The sequence below is a fragment of the Vulpes lagopus genome, chromosome 6 (assembly GCF_018345385.1).
Source record: "Vulpes lagopus strain Blue_001 chromosome 6, ASM1834538v1, whole genome shotgun sequence".
NCBI lineage: Eukaryota > Metazoa > Chordata > Mammalia > Carnivora > Canidae > Vulpes > Vulpes lagopus.
In genome coordinates this window covers 28,237,115-28,253,270 of record NC_054829.1, presented here as the reverse complement: position 1 = coordinate 28,253,270, position 16,156 = coordinate 28,237,115, and the positions used below count along the sequence as shown (strand labels likewise).

Below are 16,156 nucleotides of genomic sequence, written 5' to 3'. Positions count from 1 at the left end.
GGACTCGATCCCAGGACCGCGGGATCATGCCCTGAGACAAAGGCAGAGGCTCAACCACTGAGCCACCCAGGTGTCCCAGCAACATAAACAAAAACATGAACATATTTGTAAGCCTTACAGTTGATGAACAAAACCTGACAACATGTGAGTGTTTTTAAGCAAAGGTGAACAGGGAATTAAAAGGATTCTTGTCTTGTTTCTGGAAATCATTTAAAAAATCTAGATATAAAAATGAGTCATTCTTTTTCTCCTCTGCTTTGGCTTCCTTGAGGTGAGCTGCTGTCTGTCTGTGGTGCAGGATTAGCATTCCTGGTTTTGGTTTCTCAGCTGAAAAGACTTCCAGCGCCTGCTGCTTCCTGTCTCTCCGGCACAGGTTATCTCATGGAAGGAGGAGCACAGTAATTGGGTTGTTGAGCAGTTTCCTGTGACTTAAAACACAAACATACAAAGCCCCAGAAGCCATTTCTGCCAAATTCGGTATTAAGTCACAGGGAAAATGATTTTTTTTTACACAAGTGTCATTTGAAAACAAGTGATTTATAAACGAAAGAAAAGATATTAATCAAATGAATAGTACCTTGTTCTTGTATGGAGAGCAAGATGTTGGTAAATTTTGCTTTTCCTGCCATCTTCTCTCTTACCCATCAGTTGGCAGATGTTAGGGATTCGACTTCCCTGGTGATTCTTCATTTGGTTTCCATTTCCCTGCTAACCCTGTGTCACGTCCTCTTTGACTGATTTCCCAGAATGTCTTGTCTGCCTGCGGCTCCTTCCTCTTGCTGTTCATCTTAGAGTACACATCATCTTCCCTGTTCAGACAGGGTCTGAGGCTGCCCGTGGGAGCCTGATGGGGTGCACACCCCACCCCACAACCTGCTGGCTTCACCAGCCACCCTCTCTTCAGATCCCGCTACATCACAGCAGTGGCTCTTTCTGCCCCACTTCCTATTCTTCCTTACCTCTCCACCTTTCACTTTCTGACATTATTTTTTATAGAATTTCCTCTCAATTCCAGGGCCCCTTCTTAGTGCCCCCCTCTTCCATGAGGGTGTTTTCTTATACTCTGAGCCACAGCGCTCCACTTCCTGCCTTAGGACCCTTTTCCACCTGAACATGTTACACTTCCCTCAGTAAACACAAGCCTTCTGAATTGCCATCGTGTACTTCTTCCCCTGCCCTTCACACACCCCACACCTGCCCATCAGCACGCACTCCTTCCTCGGTTAGCTCTTGCCACTCCTGCTGCAGTCCAGGGCCTCACCCTACCCCCTACCAGCTTCATGGGCAGGTGTTCCACATGATGGGTCACCATACAGTATTTATGGTGTTTACTTTGTATTAACAACTGTGCAGCATGACAACGTTTTGGGAAATGAGACTGCTCTAGGCTTTGTATTTACCTCAACAGATCATTATTTCATAGGGAAATTTCTTTGCTTATGTTTCTATTTCATAATAATGGAAAGTATCTTAAGAAATAAGGGGAAATTGAAAGTGACTTGCAGTGCTATTGACTATGCTGCTGTACTAACTACAGTCATGGTCTTACTGTAGTAGCATTTGGGGATACAGATAGCTTGTGCTTGTCAGCAGTATGCTATGAAATTTAAAACTTTATCCTTCCCCTTATCTTTTTAAATTAAATAATGTAGTAAAATTGTGTAATAGAATAACAATGTAAAATAATTGTGTAATACTATAACATAATGTAAAATTTTTTAAAAGGTGCAACATCTAAATCCTGAGCATTTGTTCTTCAGATATTTCTCTGGGATATCTCCTCAATTTGGTTAGTGGCAGTTTACAGCCATATGAAGGCCTTGAGCTTACTGAGGTCTTTATGGAAATGCTTTATTTGTTCTTGAAGTAGGTGTCTTTGGAAGGCCTGATGATGTGTTCCTTTGGACTTGCCTGGGTCTTCTTGGAAGCCTTGGCCTCGTTTTTCATATGCAGAGTATTTTCTGTCACCCTCCTCATTCAGAAGCCTCTCCCCATTGTCAGGGGGCATCGCAGCCTCTGGTACGGGTGCCGTGTGGGAGCCGTCTGCGTGTTTGCACCTCTCCCACACCAAGAGAGGCCTCATCAGAGCACATGTCTGTCTTTCAGCTCATGACACTGAGAGGCTCAGTCCTGGAGGATGCCATTCCCTCAACGGCAAAGCACTCGACAGCCAGAGGCCTGCCCCTGAAGGAAGTGCTGGAGCATGTGATTCCTGAGCTTAATGTCCAGTGCCTGCGGCTGGCCTTCAATACCCCCAAGGTCACAGAGCAGCTCATGAAACTGGATGAACAAGGGGTGAGTTTGGTTGCTGGGGGAAAACATTCTTGCTGCCCAGATTTCCAGAATACAGACCTTGATATTTCTCTTTTGACAAGGAAAACAGATACCATTTATTGCCAAGGATGATATCTTTGCAATTATTTATTTTCTTTATTCTTAAGTCTCTGGGCTCCGAACATTTCTCATTTGATGAAATTTTCTACATCCGAATTGATGGATATGGTTCTTTTTTTTTTTTTTTAATTTTATTTATTTATTCATGAGAGACAGAGAGAGAGAGAGAGAGAGAAGCAGAGACACAGGCAGAGGGAGAAGCAGGCTCCATGCAGGGAACCCGATGTGGAACTTGATCCCGGGTCTCCAGGATCACGCCCTGGGCCGAAAGTGGCGCTAAACTGCTGAGCCACCTAGGTTGCCCTGGATATGGTTCTTAAACTGTGTTCAACTCTTCCAGTATAAGATTTTCCAAAACTGCTGTGAGTTTTTCAGGTACTCTAGGAATAAGTAGTGGCAGTAAGAGTAATATATTCACCAGGCTCTGTTGTAAGTGCCTTAAATATGTTACCCCATTTACTCTCCCAAACCTATGAGAATGGCACCATTATTTACAAATCCCCATTTAGAGATGAGGACCCTGAGGCACAGAGAAACGGAGTAGTAAACCCAAGTTCATGCAGTTAATAAATTTGGAGCCTGTGTTGTTAGCCACTATACCATGATATTCTTAAACACTTCAGTTTTCAAAAATCTATTTATACCACTAAAGATGTATTCTAGCCAAGATTTCTAAATACATAATTTTTAAAATTTGTGTCCTAATTAATAACAAAAGGAAAATGCTCAAGATTTTCTCACTTCCATACTTCTCATACCCTAATGTGTGGCCATTTGGTCAAGATGCAGATGGGTGATAGGATAATCCATACAGAGACAGCAAAAGGGTAGAAATAGAAAATGAACCAATGGCTAGACACAACTTTTCTAATGATTACTCTCTCTGTCCATTCATTTCCCCAGTCAACCCAACTGATGCCCGTTCTGTACAAAGAGATCTCAAGTAGGCTCTGCGTGTCCATGTTTATAACATACAATTCAGACCACGTGCAGTGCTTCAGAAGATCACTGATGTAGCAATAAGCTTAACTGTTTGGACAAGTTGAATGTTGTAAATCCTACATGAGAACAGGTTATTTTATAGGAGGGAGGTATTTATCACCATTTCCCCCTTTGTTGTACCCATATGCAGTGAAAAGTAGGTGCCCTCACTGTAGACATCCCGTGTGGTCTCTGGCCCATCTTATTAGGCCCTCTCTTAGTGATGAATGAATGCTTTCTGGTCCCATCAACATAGAAAAGATAAGAGCACTATATAGCGAGTTTCACTTAAAGCTAAATGTATTTAATTCACAAAACTGCCTATTCTAAAATTACAGGCTGCTTATTCTAAGGGGGTATTAAAATATCCTTTCCTTCATAAATTGATGATAATATGTGTTGGTTGTTTAATGGCTCTTCTCTGCAAAATTAAAATTTGGCAACCTAGGATAGTCTCCCTAGTTTTATTTTGGAAATTTTACTAGGCAGCAGAACTTAAGAGTTTAAAACCTACTATTCTATATAAGCAGCTCTAAATCTGGACAAAGGGGCACCACCCCCCTTGGCCTCTGTCTTTTCATTTATATCTCCATAGCTCTCAAAGCCAGGATTGTGCTGATAAAAAGCAGATGACACGCATACTTGCGTGTTTTTTTTTTTTTTTTTTTTTTGGTAGGAAATCTCATTAATGCCTTGGAATCATTTTGAGAAAATGATTATTTTGGTGCCTTTTACATGTACAGATTTTTAAAAAGAAATGTGTATATATACAGTAGAGTACACATTTAAATCATTGCAAAGCATTTTGTTTCCATCCATGTCATCATTTTAAAAAATTTCATGCTTTGTACATACTTATATTTCAAAAGATTCATAGAATAAAATCAAGAAACTAGACTCACTGAAAAGGACTTCTAGATCTCCCCTTAAGTTTAATTTAAATAATTCCTTTAGTATCTTTTTTCCCTTTAAGCATCTTACATAATTATGCTTGGAAAAAGAAAACACCGTTGGCTTCCTTATTCGTGACATTTTGCCTTTCAGATCTCTGGTGCTTTAATTTCTCATTTTACCACATTTATTTATTTATTTACTTATTTACTTATTTAAAGGTTTTATTTATTTATTCATGAGAGACACAGAGAGAGAGAGGCAGAGACACAGGCAGAGGGAGAAGCAGGCTCCATGCAGGGAGCCCGACATGGGACTCAATCCCAAGTCTCCAGGATCATGACCTGGACTGAAGGTGGTGCTAAACCGCTGAGCCACCCGGGCTGCCCCATTTTACCACTTTTAAACGCTGAAATGAATAGAAGAACAAATTAAAATTATATCTGTAGTATATAAAAGAAAGTATTTCACAAAAATAAAAAAATGTGTTTTTTATTTTATTAGGCTGATGTGTTTGCAGGAACTGAAGTTAGGCATTTTAATTTTTAGAAAATTTTAAGTTTTAGAAAATGAATACGTGCTTATCCAAGTTTTCACATTCTCCTTCCTGATATCCTTCCTTAATATTTCCTATTAATAGTGAAATAATAGGATTTCACTATTTATTAATGCCCATGTCCATCTCCCTATACAGGGCAATAACCTAAGTGATATCACACTGTCAAGAATTTAGAACAGATTGTGGCTCAGAAAATTTACGTCAACTTTGGATTGACTTTATCTGTCCTGGCCCTAAGATGTTCACTTATTAGATAATTAAGAGCATCATTTATGATAAAAACAAGGTAGACCAGTTTTCTTATTACACTGTTGTAAGCACTTCACCATGTCCCAATTTATTCCTCATTGCACCCCGCACAGAGGTTCTAATCATTGGCCTGTTTTATGGTTGAGAAGATGGAGACTTTCTCAGCACTGTTTTCCCTTAGTAGTCCTGATCACTGGGTACACACATTTGTAGAATACTGCCCTTTGTTTTTACAGTTTGCAAGTTTTTATACTTTTGCATGTCTCGAATTATTTAGATCCTCAAAACTGTGCTGTGAAATATCAGGAACTATTCAAGCCAACTTTTTAATGATACAGCTAATAGTTACTTTTAAATTTGCCATGTCAGAGCCATTTTTCTTCATCAGTCATTGAAACAACACGTTTATGTTATCTACTCAGTGCAAGGGGAATGAGAAGCCCCTGGGCTTGGCACATGATACACACCAAAGAACTATTAACTGTGGTTGATAATGATAAAATAATACCTTGTTAGTAGCCCATTACATGCACTATCTCATTTAATCTTTGTAAGCATCCCATGAGAGAGCTGCTAGTACAGGCAGGATAATGTTATGCTCACCATCATAAGTAAGCACAACTGTTTCAAATCTAATAAATGCTTATTGAGAACCACTCTTTGCAGATTGTTAAATACCATGGAGAATAAATAGGCTAGTAAGACACAGTCCTCACCCATGAAAAAGACAAGGTCATAAATTACTATAATGAAAGTCAGGTTTAATATAATGAATATAATAAGAGAATTGCAAACGAAGAGCCATAGAGGTGCAAGCCAACAAGGCCAAGTCATGATTGGTTAGGCCCATTCCCAAGATGGGCCGTGGAGGGGAAGAGGATTTCATCAGGCCAGAGAGCAAGCAGTGCGGTGGTCTAGACTCAGAACAATAAGAACAAAGCACAGAGGGATGAAAGCACTCTAGCTGAACAGAAGTACGAGGCACATGGAAAAGAGTAATAAAAATAGATATTTTTTTTTATTGAGCAGTGACCAAGCCAGGCACCATGTGAAGCAATTTACATGAATTATTTTGGTTAGTCCTCAGAACTCTTTGATGTCAGTGCTGTGAATGTTCTTGTTTTACAGACAAGAACACTGAGACATAGAGGCCAAAAGCCCCCAGCATTCATAATTAGGGTCGGTGGAGGCAGGTCTTGAATCCAGGAATGCAGATTCCAGAGCCTACATTCTTACGCAATGCACCAAACACCCCATTCTCCTTTCCCTCCCGTGAGTGGGAGAAGAAACTGGAAAGATGGCTCCAGACATTATTGCTGCTGGCTTGAGTGCCCAATATTAAGTATAACATATTAAAGTACAATTGCCAGTTTGTAGTAGAGAAAATCGGTAGTCCTGTTTTCAATAGGAAATGTCAAGTTTCGTGTTCACAGTGGTGGTTTTACCTAAATGAGTATCTCTACTATTTTTCTAGATAGTTCTTAAAAATGGAAAGAAATGAAAATATTTATTGGGTTTTCTATTCCTTAAAAACTTACCCTTCAAGTTACTGAAGTTAAAGGGGAAAACGATCATATCTAATTAGGTCTATAATATTTCAAGAATAAATGTTAAGGAAAGCAGCTATGTTTAGTGCGGATTCTTTGATTAAGGATATGGAGGATATTCTCTGCTGGCGTAGCCTATTCATTGCTATATTGCACTATTTTACTGAGGACAAATGAGTTTGACCAGCCACTTTATTCTTTGATTCAGGCAGTTAGAATGAACCATAAGGAAAACACTTTTCCCAAAACCCATGTTATATGAATGAAGTTTTGGCAGAACAATTACCATTCCTGAAATTTTATTCGTCTAGATTATGAAAACAGCTAATACACAGTTAAAGTTCAGGTGGACACCACATTGGTTTTAGATAACTCAAGGATGTTTATGTACATTATCAGGAGGGAAATACACGTGACAGTCATCAGGTGGCATTGGTAGCTTTATCTTGTCTATTCACAAGTAATGATTACTCTGCACTAGCTCATCTGTGTTCTTTTGCCTGGGTGAGGCTAGGTTTGGATGACTGGTTGGAGTCCTTTCCAGTGGTAAGATTCTGTGATTAACACAGCTGATAGCAGTAGCATTTGGAAGACCTTTGGCTATGGTAGGACTGCGGTTTACTGTGATGGAGTTGGGCATGGCACAGACATGCAGTGAAGACTCTGGTTCGCAGTCCAAAAAGACAGAGTAATTGGGTGCAGATATTTCAGTCCTGACTTTCAGTGGTGGATTGTGTTTTAAATTCAGTTTTAATATAAAAATCTAAACTAGTTTCTTTCCTGTGGAATGTACCATAACTAGCTGATATCTTCAAGTGGTACAGAAATCAAAGTAATTAAATCAAAGTAATTATGTGTACTCAGAAGGATTCCATTCCTACTGTTCTGTCTGCCGCCCCTTCCTACAGTTACCACTTTTATCAGTTTCTTAAGTATTCCTTTCTTTCTTTGTATAGATATCATCAAATATGCATATAGAGACTTAATTCTTCCTTATACAGAATATAACATCTTGTGGACATTTTCTTTTTTCACTGAGTAATGCATTTTGGAGATCTTTCTATGTCAATATTTAGAAAGCTTTCCCATTGTTTTTATGACTGCATAATATTCTATTGTATTGCTATACTATAATTTATCAGCTTCCCTATTGATGGGCATTTGGATTAATTCCAGTCTTTTCCTATTAAAAACAATGCTGCAGTGAAGAGCCTTTTTCTATATAATAGAAATTCATCTTAATGTCAAATCAAAACCAGGTACATTTGTTACCAATTTAATACCCATTATGAAGCTTTTTATTTTTTTTGAGAAATTTCACACATTAGATTATTGTGTTGTTTAGAATTCTTTTAATGCTATGTGAAGATAAAAATAGCTTAGTATATGTGCACAAATATAAATAATTTTGACAGCATCTCAGTCAGATTTTTTAAATAACTTTCCTACCTAGTATCTATGTCATTTTTAAAAAGCAATCTAATTTTTGTTAGTAATTTCCAGTGAGGATAAATTTTCTAATTAGCATTTTTTGCTCACAACAGTGAATTTTTCCAGTGTCTGACATTCTTCTTAGGGGGCAGTATAGTGATGAGTCTTTAAGAAGCAGTTAAGAAAGTGGTCGTGTTTATGAAGAACAAGCCAAAGTAAACACTATCAGTGTGAATCATGAGGATTTTAAAAAATTAGCAAGGTCTTTTTTTTTTTATTTATTTATGATAGTCACAGAGAGAGAGAGAGAGAGAGAGGCAGAGACACAGGTGGAGGGAGAAGCAGGCTCCATGCACCGGGAGCCCGACGTGGGATTCGATCCCGGGTCTCCAGGATCGCGCCCTGGGCCAAAGGCAGGCGCCAAACCGCTGCGCCACCCAGGGATCCCAGCAAGGTCTTCATATCCAATAATGACAGAGTAGCTTGCTGCAGAACAGCCCACCAAATGAGAATAACCAGAAACACCGAACAAAATATTTTTTAGAAGTAAGTTTGTACCTTTGCTCCTGGAAATATGAGAGATCTATTTTTTGCTTATTCTTCCTGCTAGTACAGGTAAAAACCTTGTACACTGACTGTATATGAAGCAAACATAAAGTGAATTTGCAAAGTAGAGAGGAGGCAGATTGACTAAGGACCATGGGATTTGAGGAACAACACAGTGGTCATTTATGATAAAAATGGAAGTAGAGAGAACTTACTTAATGAGAGGCATCTATAGCTCAAATCCTATTACTGATGAAAGACTTAGTGTTAAGAAGGCAAGGATATACGCTGTCACCATTGCTATTCGACATGGTGCTGGTAGTGCTAGTTAGCACAATAAAGCAAGAAAAGGAAATAAAAGATGTTAGATGAAGGAAGTAAAAAAATAAAACTGTCCCTATTTCAGGTGACATGATGGTCTGTGTACAAAACCCCAGTGAATCTACAAAAACTTCCTGTAACTATGGAGATGTGTTCAGCAACATTGTAGGATTCAGCATCAATTCACAATGATCAATTTGATATCTTTGTTATTTCTTTTAATTAAAGTATAGTTGACGCAAGGTGTTATATTAGTTTCAGCTGTATAGGGCAGTGATTCAACAAGAGTATACATTATGTTATGCTCCCCACAATGTAGCTACCGTCTGTCGGTATTACAGTATTACAGTAATTACAGTACATTACAGTACCATTAACTATATTTCCTATGCTGATCTTTCATCCCCTGACTTACTCATTTCATATCTGGAAGCCTGTACCTCCCACTCCCCTTCACCCATTTTGTCCTTGCTGCACCCACCCACCCCCGCCCTGCAACCGCCAGTTTGTTCTCTATATTTATGGGTTTGTTTCTGCTTTGTTTGTTGGTATATTTTAGATTTCACATATAAACAAAATCATATGGTATTTGTCTTTCTCTGACTTATTTCACCTAGCACAATGTCTTCTAGGTCCATCCATGTTGTTGTAAATGACAAGATCTAATTCCTTTTTATGATTATAATCATAATATCAGAGTAATATCCCATTGTATATGTATTCTACATCTTTATCCATTCATCTATTAATGGACACTTAGGTTGCTTGCATATCTTGGCTGTTGGAAGTAATGCTGTAATAATCATAGGAGTTCGTTTATCTTATTGAGTTAGTGTTTTCACTTTCTTTGGGTAAATACGCAAGAGTGGAATTACTGGATCATTTTCAGTTTTAATTTTTTTGAGAAACCTCCATTCTGTCTTCTACAGGGGCTGCCCCAATTTGCATTCCCACCAGTTGTGCATGAGGGTTCCCTTTTCTCCACATCCTCATCAACACTTATTATTTCTTGTGGTTTTGATTTTAACCATTCTGAGGTAATATCTCATTATGGTTTTGATTTGCATTTCTCTGATGAGTAGTGATGTTGAGCATCTTTTCATGTGTCTCTTGGCCATCTGTATATCTTCTTCAGAAAAATGTCTTCAGGTTCTCTGCCCATATTAATTGGATTACTTATATAGGGTTATTTTTTCTTTAGTGTTGAGTTGTATGCATTCTTTATGTGATTTGGGTGTTTATTAATCCCTTATCAGATATATTATTTGCAAATATCTTCTGTTCAGCAGTTTGTCTTTTCCTTTTTTGGATGGTTTCCTTCACTGCACAAAAGCTTTTTACTTTGGAGTAAAAGTAATTTGATTTCTCAATTTGATTTCTCTTAATGTTGGAACCTAAAATTAAAATACAGTACCACTTAAAATTCCACAATAAAAAATGAAGTGCTTGGTTATATATCTAACAAAACATATATAGGACTAGTGTGCTAAAAACTATAAAACGTTGCTGAAAGAAATCAAAGAAGACCTAAGTAAATGGAGAGACATGCCGAGTTCATTGATTGGAAGACTCAACGTATTAGTGATTCAGTTCTCTCCTAATGGATATATAGTTAACACAGTATCAAAATCCCAATAAGATATTTTGTAATTGTAGACAGGATTATTCCGAAACTTATATGGAAAGGCAAAGGAACTAGAATAGCTAAAACAATTTTGAAAAAGAAGAATGAAGTGGGAGAAATTATTATTCTTCCTGATTTTTAAGACTTAATATGTGACTATAGTAATCAGAACTATGTTTTATTATTGGGAGGACAGATTAAGGGATCAATGGAACAGACTAGAGAAACTAGAAATACCATCCATCCCCATATATATCCAAGTGATTTTTAACAAAGGTGTAAGAACAGTTCAGCGTAGGAAGGATAGGTTTTTCAAGCAAAGGTGCTGGGATAATTAAATATACACAGACAAAATAAGAATCTTGATCTAAATATCACACATCATGCAGAAATTTATTCAAATGGATCATTGAAATGTAAAACTATAGGAGTTTTGACATACTGTCATAGGAAAAAATCTTTGGGACCTAGGACCTGATAAAGAGTTCTGAAACATAACACCAAAAACTTGATCCAGGAAAGAAGTAATTGAGAAAATAGTATTCATCAAAATATCATGCAATGCTTTTTTCCTTAGACATTCGCTATTGTATGAGAGGCTTGAGGCTTAAGTCCACATAAAGCTGCAGATAAAAGTTAGGTGACAGATGAACCTTAATTTTATGAGGGCTACAGAATTAAAAAATGAAGCTCAGGGATCACTGCATCTGTAAGACCATCAAATTGAAATTCTGGAATGGAAAAATATAGCCAAAAGTTAACATTTCAATAGATGTGTTTAAGAACATATTGAGCAAAAGGGAAAATTGATGGATTGAGGATAAGCTATGAGAAAATTGTTTTTCTTTTCCTTTTTCTTTAAAATCATGATAAATGTACTCTTTAATCTCCATCCCCTTCATCCCCTTCTTCTCCCCCTGCCTACCTCCCCTCTAGTAGCTATCAGTTTGTTCTCTGTAGTTAAGAACAAATGGTTTGTCTTCCCCCCATTTTTTCCTTTGCTTGTTTGTTTCTTAAATTCCACATATAAATGAAATCATATGGCATTCGTCTTTCTGTGATTGACGTGTTTCATTTAGCATGATATTCTCTAAATGCATCCATGTTGTTGCAAATCACAAGATTTCATTCTTTTTTTATGGCTGAGTGATACTCCATTGTGTGTGTATATCCACATCTTTATCCATTCATCAGTCAGTGAGCACTTGGGCTGCTTCCATAGTATGGTTATGTAAATAATGCTGCAACAGACATAGGAGTGCAGTTACCAGAAAAGTTATAACTGAAGAATGGAGACAAAAAAGAACCCCCCCAAAATTTTTTTTTAAAAAATGAGAAATACAGAAAACTACGTTAAAGGCATTGAGCCAGAATGAAATACATATATGTGACGGAATTCCCAGGAGGAAAACAAAGCATTATTTGGGGTACAGAATCAATATTTGAAGAAATATTGGTAGAAAGATTTCCAAAGTTGATGAAAGATAATGGATTAAGATGGATTTATGGAGCACTGCCCTAAGCACAATAAATACAAAGAAAATCAGGCATGTGTCCATCAGGATACAAATTTCTGAAAACAGAAGAACAAGAGAAAAACTACAAACTGTTGGAAGAAGGACTATAAGTAGAATAGAACAATTAGTTGTTAACATCAACCATTTGTTGGGCTCAGAAGCCTAAAGAGAAGGTAGAAGCCGGCACAGGTTTCTAGAGTGCCAGAAGAGTAACCCTCACAGTGGATATTACCCAACAAAAATATTCTTAAAAATGTAGGCAAAACTATTTTATAGTGGGGGAAAAAATACCAGTGAGCATCTGAGTGAGTTCATGCAGAGATTGACTACAACAGGAATCAGGAAACTTGGAGATAATGGAAGTTTTCTGTATTTTGATGGTGGTACAGTGTATTAGAGCTCATTACATCAAATGGATGCAGTTTATTATTGAAAAATTATATACCAATAAAGTTAATTTAAAAATTCAAGGCAGATTTCTGCTTCCAGCTACGATTAAGAAAAGAGGGACTGGATTTATCTTTCCATCTGAAACAACTTTAAAAACAACTAGGCAAAACAATGAAACAGTGATTTTTAGGACATTGGGCATTAGGCAGCAAAGGACAGTGATCTCTGGGAGGTGGGCTACAAATTAAATGAATGGTTAGATCACACCAGCTTTCTGCCTGAGGAGTTTCCAGACCGCACTATTGGGAGGGGCATCTGGGAGAAGCCCAGCAGTCTCTCTGGGTTGAGACTTACATGTGAGTTCAGGGAAGCCAAGGAGGGGTGGGGTTTGCAGAAGTAAGTAAGTACTAGCAAGTGTGTGTGCATTTGAGGAAGCTACTTGAGACTAAGGTAAGAACCACCCTACAGGTTTAGGGGGGCAAATCCTCGGACCTCCCATAAGTCTGGGAATAGTTTCTGCTTCCACCAGGCAGACTGCAGAACCTCACAGTTCATATGGCAGAGAGTAATCTCAAAATGGTTTTGCCTCAGTAGTGGGGCAAAATTATCCTCACATTAAACACTGCTGTTGTACTAATGAACAGAATTTAAAAGCACGAACTGAAAGGATCAAACTTTTTCCAAATAGCTATGTCCCAGAGCAAAGCTCAAGCACCCTCAGGGCTTTATGGCCCACACTCTGAGAACTGCCTCAAAATGAAATACTATGACTCATAGTGACTTTTAAATTTCTGGATTAAGTCAGACAACATGAAGATTTTACAGGAATTTGAGAAGTCAGTTGTTCTCATGGTCTTTGCCGCCCCAGTAGCCTTCCTGAGACTGGGACACTAGGCAAAAAGAGTTGAAAATGCAGAACTTCAGATCAGTTCTGAGAAGCTGATGCTTCATCTGTTTCTGTTGCCAGAGGGCTCTGACTTTATCATTCATCTTCCCAGAAACTCAGGGCTTTGCAAATCAGATGGCAGTATTTGTTCCTTTGATTCTGTTGAAATATCCACTTCATTAGAGGAAGAGCAATTTTGTGTACTGATGGTTCCTAGCTGTGAGAGCCCATGTCACTTTTGGTGCGTTTTAAGGATACTTTGCTTTCAAGAGCTTCATCTCAAATATAAGCCTTTGTCCTATTGACCATCATTACTTTTTTTTTTTTTTTACCATCATTACTTTTTATGATAGAACATTATTGAGGTTCCAAACACTGCCATAATGCTCTCTGTGAAAAGCTGATATGCAAGCATGGACTTTTGTATAGCATGACCTTGAGATTATCCAAAGCAATAATCCTAAACTGTGGATAGATACAACGTGTTCCCAGAATGGCTTCTGGTGTCATCATAACTCCATTTGGAGCATTACATGGAAGTATTATATATTCATATATGTAAACCCATACAGATGTGTTTGTGTGTGTCTCAAAAAAAAAATGCTGTTATATATATAACCTAATAATGACTCAAAACCCCAAACCTTAGCTCTGACTCCGTGTACATTTGCTCTTTCTCATGACACATTCCTTATTATATTTACATAACTCCTCCTTAACAGCTCCTCTTACCCTGGCAGGGAACATGGTTGCTGACTAAGGATCCCAGGAGCCTGCATTCAGAGAATACCACCTACCTTGATTTAATTGCAGTAGAAACCAAGAACAGTAGTATTGTCACGTTAGAGGATAGAACAGTGACATTTGGCACAGTTTCAAACCGGAGGAAATTTGACATTCTAACACATTTCCTAATCCTCTTAAAGGCTCCTTCTTCTCACAAGCAGCAGACACCAGTTTGTGCTCCTAGTTGCCAATGGAGTTCACTAGAGTAGGAGAAATCCGTCAAAAGACGGTGGCACACTGTCTCATTGGCCTTGGATTCAGCTTCTCCAGAGGTTTGGGGCAAGTCTCTTTACTTCCCTCTGTAGTGAACTCCTTTTTTATATAAACGAATCCTTTTGAACATTGCCCAGTGAAATCTTAGGCCTTTATCTGAGAAGTCTTAAAAAGCCATCTACAAATCCAGTGTCACTGTGATGCTTTCTCTGGAACAGAGTGACTTTTGTTTTGCATTGTGGCACAAGAAGGCTGATCTGAGAGGCACAGAGCCAAACAGCAAATCACTCAAAGCCCCTTCCTTTCTCCACATGGTTTCATCTCTTTGATAGCTCTCCATGCAGGGAGAGAGTAAGGATCTGGCTGTATTAAGGACTTCTTTTGTAGTTGACACAGAGCCTACTACTACTTTTTATTTGTTGAGACCTAACAGGGTAGGTACTCAGATTAATTCTAAAGCCAAGGTGCGATCTCTACCTGTGGGAGTCCCACTGTAAGCATTAGTCAGCCACGGTCAGACATTTGAAGCAGGCCAGCAGAGAGAAGGGTGCAGTGTCAGTAGTGTGCAGTAGGTTTTATTCTAACTTCTTCTGTTTCGTTTTTCCTACATGTGGTTTATGAAAATAAGTGAAGTCAAATGTGTTTCTGTCAATAACTTAAATGAAGTAGAAATAATATTCCATTATTGCTGTATCCAGTTATTTGAAAGTTTCATACTTGGAACTTTACCTTCTGCTTGCTGGTATAGGCAGAGCAAGGTGGAGTCAATTCTGTGCAATTATAGCACTTTTAGGGAGCTCTCATGTCTGGGGGGGTTATATAAAGGCCGTGGAGCTTCCTTGTCAAATAGGTACTATGCAGTGGAGGGAGGAAGGCAAGTGAGAGATTTTCCCCCATGACATTTTCTTGTTACTATTCGGAGTCATTTGGTTTAGAAAGTTGGAAAGAGTAGCTCAGGTTCACAGTCCCTTATGTAAAATGGCAGGGATTGGATGTGTTTCAGAATTCAGAAATGTCCACATTTTATAAGGATAACAATGTATACATCATATAGTAATATTCCCAGTGGGTTCTGAGCACCCCACAATCACATTAATATTTCCACAGGGGAAAAATGTGAATATTCACATAATGTAGAATAAATTAAAAGTATTAATGTACTTAAATAAATAATAATTTAATTAATTTAATTAATTAAAAGTACTAATCCCATATCAAGTTTTACTGCCAGATGTGTTTGCTTAAATTTGATTTTTAACCTTTCAACTTCAGAAGTGCAAATCAGAGGCTGTGGACTATGTTGGAGTGCTAGAAATCAAGACTGCTTGAATCTTGGTAATATTTAATGGCGCTGAGTCACGGGACTGAGTTTGTGGTTTTGTGTCTCCCTACTAGACCAGTCACTTCCTCTTTCTGTGCTCCTACTCTGCTGATATGTCACACAGGATAATATTAGCTGTATGGGCTGTTGTGAGGATAAGCTAATGTATCTTAAATACTAAACAGCAATTGACATATAGTGAATATTCAGTAAATGTTAGCTATTAAAATTTTGCCTCTTCCCTTCCCCTTTTCACTTTGGGAGATGAAAATTAACTGATGCAGTGGTTGCAGTGCCACTCTGGAAAGAGGACAAAGCAGTATGGAGCACCTCGATTTCTGTGGGGAGTTAAAAGTCTAAATTTTTATATTGGAAGCTAACATCTTGGGGCCTCTGGGTGGTCAGTCGGCTGAGCGTCTGACTCTTGGTTTCAGCTCAGGTCGTGATCTCAGGGTCTTGGAATCCCGCCCCATGTCAAGCTCCACACTCAGCAGGGAGTC

The 16,156-nt window shown here is 38.3% G+C and overlaps 1 protein-coding gene across 20 annotated transcripts in view; it reads left to right on the top strand.

The window, feature by feature from the left end:
- The window catches only part of SIPA1L1 (signal induced proliferation associated 1 like 1), a 373,433-nt gene that overhangs the window by 260,556 nt on the left and 96,721 nt on the right, over positions 1-16,156 (top strand). For all 20 annotated transcript variants that reach the window (XM_041758492.1, XM_041758500.1, XM_041758507.1 and 17 more), the window contains one exon: positions 2,107-2,295. In XM_041758492.1, coding sequence (XP_041614426.1) covers positions 2,107-2,295 — 189 coding nt within the window. The remainder of the gene's footprint in view (positions 1-2,106; positions 2,296-16,156) is intronic.